This window comes from Mustela erminea, chromosome 7 (genome assembly GCF_009829155.1).
Source record: "Mustela erminea isolate mMusErm1 chromosome 7, mMusErm1.Pri, whole genome shotgun sequence".
Taxonomy (NCBI): Eukaryota; Metazoa; Chordata; class Mammalia; order Carnivora; family Mustelidae; genus Mustela; species Mustela erminea.
The window spans coordinates 14,280,705-14,293,071 of NC_045620.1; the positions used below are offsets into that span (position 1 = coordinate 14,280,705).

The following is a 12,367-nucleotide window of genomic DNA, read 5'->3' on the forward strand; positions in this document are numbered from 1 at the left end:
GGAGCACAGCCAGCTGCCTGTCCACAGGGAGACCATTCCCTGAAACCCATGGCCGCTCCGGGCTGCTCTTCCCACTGAGCCCGGAGTAGGAATCCTGGCTGCCCCCTTGCTGTGGTGGCTCCGGGTTGAGCAGGAGTCCAGCTCTATTCCTGGGCACAGCCCCCATCCTCTGCTCCCTGGAGGTAGGACAGCAGGCCTGGCTGTGGGAGTCCAGGGCCTGCCGACAGACGACGCAGGGCTCTGGACCCCAGTCTCGCTGGACACAGGCGGGGCTGGCAGGGACCCCAGCTGTGGGGCCAGCAGGGTGAGAACTTAAGACACTGGAGCCCTAGGTTGGGGTGTAAGACCCAGGGGATCCTAAGAAGGTGAGCCTTGATGTAGAGGATGTGGTTCCAGGACTAACTCCAGGTTCTCCACCTTCTCTGCCCTCAAGACCCTCACGCATTCTTACGGGGGTTTCTGTATTTCCTTTTACAAATGAAACAAGATGGCGATAAGATGGTTGGGACTGGGGGGAGGAAGGGAAGGGACGGGGCCTATTTACACAGGAGTCGGAGTGAGTTTGAGGTGAGGAGTTGGGGGTTCAGGCAGGGAGGGGGAGCCCTGGCAGAGCCGTATCTTCCTATGACACTGGCAGCCTGAGTCCCGCTGCCACCTCAGGGGGAGGGTCCTGGGGTCTGCTCAGCCCCAAGAGGCCCGAGTCCCAGCAGTCCATACCAGCACCCTGGGGCTCCTCCTCCCCGCAGGATGTGTTAAGTGGGGTGAGGCTCGCGGCTAGGGCCCTGTTCGCGGCCCGAGTCCCGGTCCTTGTTCTCCGAGGAAGAAGAGGAGCTGGAGCCGTGGCTGCGGCCTGACTGCCGGTAGGCGGAGCTCAGCTCCTGCAGCCGCTCCGGCGTCGGCCCCCACTTGGCAAAGCCGGGGTCATTCTGTAGGAAGAGCACGGCTGTGTTGTGGACGGCCTTGTAGTGCATTTCTTCCCTGTGGACAAAGGAACAGCTCAGGGTGGGGCTTGGCCTGGCATGATCAGCCTGGCCCTCCTCCCCCACCCCACCCCTGCCCTCCCCGGCACCCACTTCTTGCAGACGTGCTGGGAGCCACTGCGGTACTCGTGCTCGAAGGCAGGCAGGACCAGCTGGTGGCGTTTGAAGCGGCTCTGCTCCATGCGGGTGAGCGCCGGCGTGGGGGGTTCTCGCCACTCGGGGATGAACACGATGAAGGACAGGGGCTCTGGTGAGCTCTCGAGCAGTTTCTACGGGGGGGGGGCACGGGGTGGACATCAAAGGCTGCCCTCCAGGTGGCTGGCAATCCTGCGTGCCACTCCTGCCCCCACCCACAGCAGCACACCAACCTCGAAGTGAGAGACCATGGCATCCATGAGCTCCTCGCAGAACGGAGGGTTGGCCTCAAAGGAACCACTCAGCGGGGAGAAGTCCAGGCAGGGCCTGGGGACAGAGGTGAGCATTCCAAGTCCTACCAGGACCCAGGCCCTCCACCAGAAATGGGTGCCGCCCCCACGTTGTTGAAGGGATGGGCCCTGGTCAGGCCCTAGGCCAACATTAACCCAGAATTCATCCTGGGACAAGGTGTGGCCAACTCCATTGAAGGGCTGAGGATGGAGAGGCTCAGGCTTGGAGGCCAAGTCTACCAAGCCACTTAGTAGGAGGGCAGGGACTCAAACCCAGTTCAGACACTGAAGCACAAGCCCCAGCTGGGAGTTCCCAGCGGCTGAGCCCTTCTTGGCTCCGGCCTGTCTGCCAGCTGGAGGCGGGGTCTCCTTTCACCCACGCTCACTCCCCTCCACCCTCCCAGTGAGTCTGAAAGGTCTCCTACGTCTGAAGTACCACTTCCCGAGCCTCTCTGTGCCTGGACCACATGCTCCTACACCAGCCTGGGCTAATTCACCGAGAAACCTGCAGGCTGGGTTAGGGGCGATCAGGCTCCCGGAAGTAGAGACCAGTCTGAGGTCACCCAGCAAGAGCTCTGAAGGCAGAGACTACACCCAACACTGCTCGATTCCCAAACCCAAAAGCATTAGGAAGTTGCTGGCCCAGGTGGGATCTCTGCTCTAGAGGAGCCCTTCCTGGGCCTGGGCAGAAGGGCCCCAGCAGCCCCCCGGCTCTCACCCGCGGGAGCCGAAGTAGCCATCTGTGTCCGGGAAGGCAGAGCAGTACTGGCGGAAGTAGCAGTTGAGGGGCGAGGCGAAGCACTCAAAGGTGACACCGAAGAGTCGGTGGAGGGCCTCAAAGACGTGCACGGGCAGCGATCCCTGCAGGCCTGTCCCCTCGTAGAGGCCGACGCCAAACATCATCTGCACAGTGGCCACCGTCAGCCCCCTGGCCTTAGCCTTCTCCCCGCCCTCCAGCGGAGCCCTCCCCTGCTACCCCAGTCCCGTACCTGGTACCGTCGAAGGAGACACCAGACTCGGGGCAGGAACCTCTCAAAGGCAGAGTCGTCAATGCAGCTGTAGCGGTAAAGCAGCCACTGTGGGACAGAGAGCAAAGGCCTTCAACAGCGCCCCCTCCCTCCACGCTGGCCTCCTGCCGAGAATGCTGGCTCCAGAAGGAGCCAGCCTTCCCCTCCCCGACCTGGGGGGACCTGCCTCCCCTTGACCCCAGCTCTTACCAGCTTGCTAAAGTAGTTGCGGCTGACCTTGACCATCTCTCCCTTATACCGGATGCAGACCACATTATTCTCCATATGCATCTCCACACTGGGCATGGGGGGTGCAGACACGGCCAACCGTACTGGGTAACAGTACACCAGGCGGGGCTCCACTTCTGGGGCCTCCACCTCCTCTGTGGGCAGGGAGAGCAGTGAGAGGCCACCCTGCCCCGGCTCCGCTAATTCTCACCCCGGAACCCCGGATAGCCTCCATGTCTGCTGTGCACTGGGTCCTTCACACGCGTGTCCCAGTAACCAGGGGAGGTAAGTCTCATCCCATAGAGAAGCAAAATGCAGCTCAGGCGGTTTGGTGACAACATTAACAGCCAGACAGCTGGCAAGGGCAAGAGCTGGTGGCCTAGGCCAGCGTGCTCTGTACTGACACAGGCCCCCAGTTTGCCAGGCGGGAGTATGAGAACTGCATCGCTTGCTTAGGCCTAGGCCTAGAGCTTTCTGGGCCAAGCACTCAGTTACCCAAGTTCAAGTCCGAGCCTGTGGCCAGGCATGAGACTGCAGTGTGGGGAGAAGTCCACCTAACTGCTTACCCCCAGCCTGTCTTCCCCACATTTGCTGCCTCCTGCCTTCCCCTTCCCCCAGCCCTTCTCCAGTTCCTAGAGGAAGGCTGAAACCCCCCAGCCCCAGGACAGCAGGTCCTGCCCCAGACACTGCTGGGGGAAACAGGCTCCCCGAAATCAGCCTGTGGTCTGGAGGCTTAGCCTCGCTTGTCCCTCAGTCAGGGCCCAGGAAACAGAGTTGGGGCCTCACAGTGGGCTCCCTGCCATTGGCTCCCTACCTGGGATGTTGTTTTCTTTGAGGATGGCAAGGTGCTTCTCACGGATCCGTTTGACATACTCCAGGGAGATGTGGTAGATCTTACTACAGATTCCCTCTACGGAGTCCTTTGCTGCGGCTGACACGTGGGGGCCACACTGCCTCCGCAGGTGCTCCAGGCGGTCCTGGAGGAGACACTCCTGATCAGGGCTCCAGGGGGCTGCTGGGGGAGGGCTGGTGGGTTCCAGCAGTCCTCGTTTTTGATACCAGCTCTGCTACTAGCACAGTAGCTGTGTCACTTGGACAAGTCCCTTGTCATCTCTGAATTTAGTCCTCCACTGTTGAGGGAACACAAAGTACTTACCGGATAAGGCAGTTTGAGTATTAAATGTGATCATTCCCATTAAGGGCTTCACTGAACCCCTGCCATCCAGCAAGTGTTCAGTAAATGCCAGCACCTGTAATGGGAGTTACACTGTGCCAGGTGCCATGAGAACGGCTGGGGAGACAGACAAACCAGGTAAAGTCCCCGCTCATAAAGCACTTGCCATCTACCACGGTGAAAAGACCATGACACAACAGGGTCCTTGATCATTGCAGATTTGAAATCTGAGCTTTTAGCAACTGGCAAGGATTTAACTAGGCATTTGTTATTTTCCTGAATCACACGTGTGAAAGTGATGAGTGAAAATGAGTCACTCTGGCTAGTGAGTACACCTACCTTTATCACTCTACGTGTCAAGTACAGTTACTATCGTGAAGTGCGAAACCTTGCCTCTTGTGAAAAATGGTCCTGAAAAGAAAGCCCATTGCTAGTGCTGGTGGAGACTTAAAGAACTGACAGGTCTGGGCCAGAAAATGGAATCACTGTGGACGCAGTAAAGCAGGGCATTCAATCTGGCGCCAGCTCTTTGCTGTGGTGAGTGCACGTACCCAAGAAAAAGCAGTCTGTCCATCTGTGTCCAAAAGTCTATTCAGGGGAGCTGTTCAACATTCATTAAGTTAAAAAGGCAACTACTTATGGTGTGTGGCTGAGCACAAGATTCCATTAAGAACCTTAATGGAGACCGTCTTTAGGACGGAGCCAGGAGCCTGGACAAACATCTCTACATGCAGAGGTTTGGGGACCGACAAGCATCAAAGCTCTGCTGGGGGCCCTTGCCCAGCCTAGGCCGGCAGCTGAAGGAAGGAGCCACAGAGCCTTTCCATCGGCCTCCTTACCCGGGGCCACTCACCATGTAGTCCTCCTTGGAGGCAGAGTGGTCCTTCCGCAGCCAGCTGAAGGTGTCCTCCACGTTCCATTTGACCACCTTCCTGCTGTCGGGGGACGCACTCCTGCCAGTTGAGGGTGCGTGATGGAGCCAGCAGTCGGGCATCTGCTCCACACTTATACCCCCTACCCCCGCACTGACATTCGGGCATCAAGGCATCCCTCACAGCCCCTGTGCTGCCTCTGGGAGCTGGCCTCCTTCCGCCACAAAGAGATGCCGAGCTCCGTGAGATGGGCCAGAGAGCCGAGGACCTCCCCACTCTGATCACAAACCCAGCCTGCTGGGGACAGGAGAGAGCAAACCTGGATTCAATGAGCCGCCTTGCAGCTTCTGCGTATTTAAAGAGCAGACGCTTGGCTTCCTCCCGGAACTTGATTCGGGATAACCTGGGACCGAGAGCAGGCCGAGTGAGAGCCCTTTGATACAGGAGTGGCCACACACACACCAACACCCCCTCCCCTCCCACCCCACCAAGTTGGCCCCAGCTCTGGGCCTGTACCTGATGGGAATGTCATTCATGATTTCACGAAACATGGAGGGTGACACGACCGGTTCACAGTTGCTCGGCAACAGGGGGTCAGAGCCTTTATCCACGACCTTGCGCTCCAGCATCCAGCGGTTGAAAGATTCTCGTGGGGGCTCAATGCCTGCAGGACAGACAGGCTGGTGAAGGTCTGGCTCGGTCAGCAGCCTGCACACGGGCCCAGCCCACGGGGGGCATGCGGGCACCGGAGGGGCAGTAGTAAATGGCACGGCCTGTTCTGTCAGAAGCCCCGCCTCTAGGCAACTCCTCCCCAAGTACTGAGAATCGCGAGTTTTCTAGAGTGTTAGTAAATGTTACTTAGGGTAAAAGGGAAAAGGAGAAACGCCATTTCAGCGAGTTAAGCAGGCTTCTTTACTGAAGAATAAGCTGCAGCTTACTGAGGACTTCCCATTCCACTTCCTCCTTGTAGCAATGCTGTGAGGGCCAGGTACTCTGGTTTTCATGCCCTCTTACAGACACATGAAAAGGCTTCACACGTACCTGACAGACGGCAGGCATTCTGGAAGTGCTAATGATGGCTTTTGCGGTTACCGATGCCAGACCCCCTTTCCGTAAGCAGTTAGCAGAGCTGGGGCTCCAGCAGGCCTACGTGCTCAACTGCTAGGCTCTGCTGCGCCATTCCCAAGCCCAGCTCTTGGCTAAGGGTGGGTGGAAACAAGGGTCCGGAGGCCCAGGAGGCAGTTACCCTCTCGCTGCTGGCACAGCTCCCGGTAGTGCTGCCGAAGCTTGAGGATGAGCTGGGAGCGAAGCAGCTCCACCTCGGGGTGCGGGGGCAGCACCTCTGAAGGCCCCCGGTGCTTGATGACAGCGTTTGTCTGGATGTCCAGATCCCAGTACACCCTTGGGGCACAGAAAGGAGTGAAGCAGGAAGTAGAGGCAAGGAAGGAAGGAGGGGTGCCCCGCCTGCCGCCATACCCCACAGTCCCAGACCACATCAACACTGGATGCCCCCAAGTCGATCGGCAGGGACTCACTCAGTGGGTCGGAGGAGAGCTGCCTGCTGTTTATCTTCAGGGGATGTCCCCCACATTTTCAGCGTTGGGGTTCCTGGGATACTGGGGGAGCTAGGCACCGACGGCCCTGTGGGTGTCACGGGGATTTCAATCTAGAGCAAAAAAGTAAAAGGAACCAGGGTCAGGAGAGACAGCCTATGGCTACTGCACTGGCAAAGTGGTGAGTTGTGCCCCAGACCCCCTCCTGACCGACCTGCCACTGCCCAGCCCTCGCAGGGAACCTGTTGGCTGCCCGCCTAGGGCAGCCGCTTACCAGCCGCGCCCTCACAGCCCGCAGATGCTCACCTTGGGCTTCTTTACACCATTGCCGCTTGGCTGCTCTTCCGAGAGCTGCCGCTTTCGGGGCCTGTTCTCAGCCGGGGGGGTTTCCACCAAGCTTGAGTCTTGGGGCAGTGGGGTCGCATTCAGCCCCAAAGGGTCCGACTGGTGGAGGGAGACCAGCACAGTTGCAACCAGGGCTAGTGGCTTAGGAGTCCCACGAATACGGAATCCTGATGCCCTCCTGCCCCCTGCTCCAAGAGCAAAGGGGGCTAGGACACAGAAAGAGCACTGGGTTCCACTCCTGCCTGCCTCTTACAGTTATGTGACCTTGGGAGGCTTACAGCCCTTCCTAATTCCCTCACCTTCACAATGGCCCGACCTCCTGCTGGGAAAATGATTCAGTGAGTCTGGGGATATGACCAGTTTAATAGGACATGGGGCATGAGAGGAACCCTCTGTACATGTTAACTTCTCCTTAAACACGAGAATGAGAGGAATAAAGGGAAAAACTCAAGAAATTCTTTTTTTTTTTTTTTTTTTAAAGAGCAAGGCCCTATGGATGATATTCCTTTGGTGACACTGAGAATGAGTGATAGCAGGCGGGGTGGCCCTAAAGTCACATCAAGTTTGAGTCCAGCTCTGCCTCCTACTGGCTCAAGGTCTTGGGCCAGTCATTTCCCATCTCTGGCCTTCAGTGTCTTCATCTGCAAAATGGGGGTGCCAACCTGCTTGGTTATGCCCAGTAAGGAAAGTCTGCCCTACCTGATAGGGATCCAGAAGCCCATGTTCCTGCCAGACAGCCCCCTCACATGGACACTTCTGCTCCTAGAACGTGCTTCTCCCCTCTGACAACTTTCACTTCACTAACTTTGTCACCTTAAATGCTAATTCAAGGAGAAGCATTCCCTGTCCCCTCCCCTCCCCATGAGCAGACCAGAGTCCCTGGTGCAGTCCAATGCTAGTCTTCACGCATGTGCCACACTGTGATCCCACTGGCTCCTCAGCAGACTGTGGGCCCCCTGAGTGTACAAGGGCAGGACCAGTCGCTCACAACTGCACCACAGGCACAGAGCCCAACATGGAGTTCAAGTTCAGGATCACACATGATTACAATCAATTCTTTACGTGTCAGTCTCCCCTATTTGAGTGTAGGTTCCATGAGGGCAGGGGCTGTGTCTGTGTGTCATTGTATCCCCAGGCCCCAAGATGGGGCTAGGCACATAACAGGTGCTCAAGATAGACTTGAGGAAGGCCCAAAGGCTAGAAGCTGCTTGGGAGCCCTTCCCTGGGCTGGCACTCACGATCACGTCATGCTGGCCCAGCACAGGCATCTCCCACAGGGACTGGTTGGTGAATCGGTTGAAGTAGTAGGGACGGTTCTCCCTCCGGCTCCAGCACTTCTCCCAGCCCGCGTGCACCAGCTCCTCTGCAAACAAGCACGGAACCCAGCTGGGGTCAGAGAGGCTCCTGAGGCATCCTTCCTACCCCACCACCCTACCCTGCCCCTCGCCAGTACCTGGGAGGTCCTGCACCAGGCGGATGGGCTTTGGAGAACAGGGCTGGCTCTGATTGGAGGTGCCTGGGGAGTGACTCAGCAGAGACGCTTCCTCCCGGGGGCTGCCGTGATTCTCATTGGCCATCTCAGCACCCACACCGGACCTGCCACACAGAGGACCGAAGGGTATCAGGCCAGCAGGACACGGATGTCAACTCCACCCCTCACCCACCCATTACAATCCACTGAGAGCCCCAATGACCACTTGCAGATGTGAAGATATCAATCCAGTCCTGTCCCTGGAGGGCTGGTGTGGTACCAGAGGAGCCCTGGGATCTAAGTCGCAGTTCCCGCAACTAGAAAATGGGTGCACTCCTGTTGTTCCTTCTTCCTGACATACTCTCCCAAATTCTCCACCTGGCTTGTCATGATGTTCACATGTTCCAGGAAGCATTCCTGGACTCTCCAACGGCACCCCCACCCCAAGCAAGGTGGTCAGAGCCCCTCTGCAGGGCCATGAATACCTCCACTGTGGCACTCAATCCTGTCTGTCAGCGGGGTTTGTCTACCCATCAGATGATCAGAATTCCCAGGGCTAGGAACTGGGTCCAGTTCACGACTATCCAGTGCTCAGCAGGGTCCCTGGACCCAATAGGAACTCTATTCATTCTGCAAATATTTACAAAGCACAGAGTAGCACAGAAGACAGAACAGGGTCTGCCCTTGAAAAGCTATTCCCACAAAAAAAGAACAGTAAATCCTCCTCTTTCCTGTTCCTATCCAATAAAATCTAACTGGCACAGAGTGCAGCCCGGAGGGGACACGGCATCTAAATGGCTGCCTCATTCTGTGCTTCAGGGCAGGAAACAATCTGTTGCTAAAGAAACCAGTGGGACTGAGAAGAAATACCTAATTCAGTCCTTCCTAATTCCCAGGTGAAAATTTAAATGCCAAGAAGCAGGTCAGCTCCTCCGGATTTGTATTCTCCACGACTCCCACCCCAGTACATCCAACACAAGCCTCAGTGGCCAGTGATTTCCCAATCTGGCTGTTAGACTCCTAGGTGCCCAACCAAGATTGGATTGGTGATCCCAAAGTTGTTCTCAATATGTCACAGCACCCCCAAGAAATCATTTACCCACAAAAAGGCACAAAAGCATGTTGAAACATCAGTTATCTTTGCTTGCTGAAATTTTATCAACTCGTTGTGGTCACACTGATTATCTCGTGATGATCAGAAGCTCTGATTGGCTGTTGACAACATCATAGGAATCACTGGGACATTAATTTTATTTGTACACTCAGTCATAGATGTCTTCGTTAATTTGGAAAGGGAAAAGCAAACGGTTACTTGTCGGTACAGTTTGGCAGTAAAAATGCACGAAGCAATAGGACATACATACAACCAGAAGGGGCCATGATAACAAAAAGGTTCAGAACCACTAACCGAGGGGAGAAAAAGCTTGATTCTCTGGGGAGGAAGGATTCCTGGTGCCTTGGGGCTGAGCCCGTGTGTCTCAAGCCTGAAAAAGGTCCCTCTTTTTCTCACCCTCTGGGGTCTGCAACGCTAGCATGAGAGGGTTTTCTTCTCCGATCAGATGGACCCCCACGTCACAGGGTCCCACAGAGGCAGGGGGGAGGCCTGCAGGAAGGCTCAGCGCAGGTGGGTGGGCTGGTCAGCAGTGGAGTGGACGGGGGCCCAGGAAATTCCTTGCATCAGCAACTGCAGAGCGAAGAGAAGAGAGAGTCACAAACCTGTGAAATGCTGCAGCACAGGGACAGCAGCAAGAGAGGCAATGATGTGGAGCAAGGGGGGAGCCCCCAGGGCAAGGAACACTGTGGGAGATCTGGGGATTTAAGGGATGAAAATGATACTTCTCAAATTCTGCAAACCGAAAGCTTCACCTTCAGACTTGCAGCCTGCAGGCACACAGGCCCTGTGCTGTGGAGGGCCCTACGCCTGGTTTCAGGCTCTACGGTTGCTGTCTTGAAGTTTCTAATAAGTTTTTAACAAGGGGGGGACACCTGGGTCGCTCAGTCATTAAGGGTCTGCTTCGGCTCAGGTCATGATCCCAGGGTCCTGGGATCAAGCCCTGCATCAGGCTCCCTGCTTGGCAGAAAGCTTGCTTCTCCCTCTCCCACTCCCTCTGCTTATGTTCCCCTCTTGCTGTGTCTCTGTCAAATAAATAAATAAAATCTTAAAAAAAAAAAAAAAGGTTTTTGTCAAGGGAGCCCATGTTTTCATTTTGCACACTGGACCCCAAAAACTGTGTAACTGCTCCTATCACCCAAAATATCCCTAAGACAAGAGAAAAGCGGACATACCATTTGGCCCTTGTACGACACAGGTCTGAAAAGAGTGGGTCCACTTACGTGCAGTTTTCTCATCACAGTGTGCTGCTATAAATGTATTTACACTTCCTTATGCTTTTCTCAGTAACATTTGATTCTCCCTAGCTGACTTTATTGTAAGAATACACTGTATAATACACATAATGTAAAAAACCCATGTTCATCCACTACCTATGTTACCAGTAAGTCTTCCGGTCCACAGGAGGCTATTAGTAAAGTTGAGGGGAGTCCAAAGTTCTACTGGGATTTCCAGCTGAGCCAGGATCAGTGCCCCAACCCCTGTGTTGATCAAAGGCCAACTATACATATCAGATGGGCGGGGGCACACTACCAAGCCTCCCACAGTGAGGGAAAAGAAGTCAATTCTTTAAAACCACAATAATAATCATACATGCTAATGGATTATGTAACACGGTATGTCCACTTTTATCGACAGTTTCCCCAACAAATTATCTTGTGACACTGATGCACTCCGTAGCGGAACTACGCAGAGGCAGCAAGAACAGCATAGCTTAAGAGGCCAAACGGGGACACTGGAGTTTTTTCAAAGCGACTGGGCATCACGAGGGCTTGTAAAACAATTCAGATTCCTGTCCCTCACTTCACGTCCTAGAAGTCAGGAATGGGGAGGGGAGATACACAAGAATTCTTGTTTCTTAAACACACCCCAAAAGGCGGGACCAGGAAAGGCGATGACAAATTTTACACCGCTTCAAACCTTGACCAATTTTTTACGATTAAAGAATTTTTCTTAATTTCCCAGGTGATTTGGGAGCAGCCATCAGGTCTACGACCGAAGAACCTGCTCTGGGTTTGGGCAGACCCGTGGTCCAGGTCCGTCTAACGCCTTCCGACTTATAAACAGGACTCATTCGATCTCTATGGTCTCTATACGTAGAGTCTAGCGTACTGTACACTTTAAGTAAGAAATAACTCTATTATCAATATAATGTTTTTATTTTCCAAAGGCTTCCCTGCCCCCGCGCATACCGCAGTCTCACAGTGCCGACCAGCTTAATAAACAACTGTATCTGCGCAACCGGAGGAACGCACGAGAAGGAAAAGAACCCAGTTATTGGAGAAAGATGGGGCGGGACCACCTCAGTAATGCACCAATCAGAACCCCTCTGAATCAGGAGGGCGGAGTCAAAGGCAAGCAAAGTGCGCAGGCGCGGGGGACGCTCAATGAGGGGGCTCCCCCCCGCCTCACCCGAGCGCGCGCACACTTTCCCCTACCCCCAACCCCAGCGGGGGCGGGCTGTTTGGCGCGCGCGCGCCAGCCCATCTCCCGGGCTCCGCCCCCCGCCCCACCGCGCGCTCCCGCCCCCGGGCTGAGGCGACTCAGAGTCGGAGCCCGACACAAAGGCGGTGGCGGCGGCAGCAGCGGAGGGGCCCTAGAGGCCGCTCCGCCCGCGCTCTCCGGGCCCACCTCCCTCACCGAAGCCACCGGCCTGGCCACCCACCCGCGGGCCTAAGATGGCGGCGGCGGCAGAGATAGGGCAAGCGGTGGCCCCGAGCGGAAAGCGCCACAGGGGCCACCGCTGCCCGGCTTCGGATCCCCGGACCCCGGAGCGGCTCGCCGCGGGACCATGGCTTCCTGGGGCTCTTACCTGCCCGGAGCGGACTCGCGGGGACGCGGCTACACGTTCTGCTCGACCTCCCGTTTTGCCGCCTCCGCCTCGCCCTCCCCAGCGCCGTTGCCGCCATCTTGTGTCCCGGGCCGGGACTCCGCGCTGCGCATGCGCTGGTACCGCCTCTGAGGGACCTTGCCGCCGCCGCGCCGCCATCTTGAGTGTGGCAGAACCAGCCGACTCCACAGACCCTGCTTGCTTTTGGCCCCCTCCCCTTCTTCCCGCCCTTCCCTGCTGTTCCATGCGGGTCTCAGGAGGGCATGGCAGCTTTGCAGTTTGTGGGGTGTGGGCTGAGGAAAGAACGTGCTCACAAGCACGCTCCCAGCCTCAGTTTCCCCCCCGCGAGCACACCCGCCGGGGATGGAGGA

General features: G+C 56.3%; 1 protein-coding gene across 2 annotated transcripts; it reads right to left on the reverse strand.

Annotated features, from left to right (window-relative positions):
- Window positions 1-333: 333 nt before the first annotated feature.
- On the reverse strand, window positions 334-12,113 carry PCIF1 (PDX1 C-terminal inhibiting factor 1). 2 transcript variants are annotated; one of them, XM_032350490.1, is made up of 17 exons: window positions 11,979-12,113; window positions 9,464-9,739; window positions 8,038-8,180; window positions 7,823-7,947; window positions 6,546-6,683; window positions 6,222-6,352; window positions 5,933-6,087; window positions 5,203-5,350; window positions 5,006-5,089; window positions 4,668-4,767; window positions 3,455-3,617; window positions 2,623-2,795; window positions 2,395-2,481; window positions 2,124-2,308; window positions 1,349-1,442; window positions 1,074-1,249; window positions 334-978 (listed from the first exon to the last, which is right to left on the reverse strand). In XM_032350490.1, exons 3-17 carry the CDS (start codon window positions 8,159-8,161, stop codon window positions 753-755), a joined length of 2,109 nt encoding a protein of 702 aa, XP_032206381.1. In that variant the 5' UTR covers window positions 8,162-8,180; window positions 9,464-9,739; window positions 11,979-12,113; the 3' UTR covers window positions 334-752. The 2 variants fall into 2 exon arrangements, with proteins under 2 accessions (XP_032206381.1, XP_032206382.1); XM_032350491.1 differs by having other exon boundaries at window positions 9,566-9,739; window positions 11,979-12,112.
- Window positions 12,114-12,367: the final 254 nt, after the last annotated feature.

What these genes read in the sequence shown, in the direction of transcription:
- PCIF1 (XM_032350490.1), bottom strand. Translation starts at nt 8,161, where the DNA reads ATGGCCAATGAGAATCACGGCAGCCCCCGGGAGGAAGCGTCTCTGCTG. An exon ending in ATGAATGACATTCCCATCAG is followed by an intron (nt 5,090 to 5,202) that starts GTACAGGCCCAG and finishes TCTCGGTCCCAG; the next exon opens with GTTATCCCGAATCAAGTTCC. An exon ending in GGCTACTTCGGCTCCCGCGG is followed by an intron (nt 1,443 to 2,123) that starts GTGAGAGCCGGG and finishes CTCTGTCCCCAG; the next exon opens with GCCCTGCCTGGACTTCTCCC.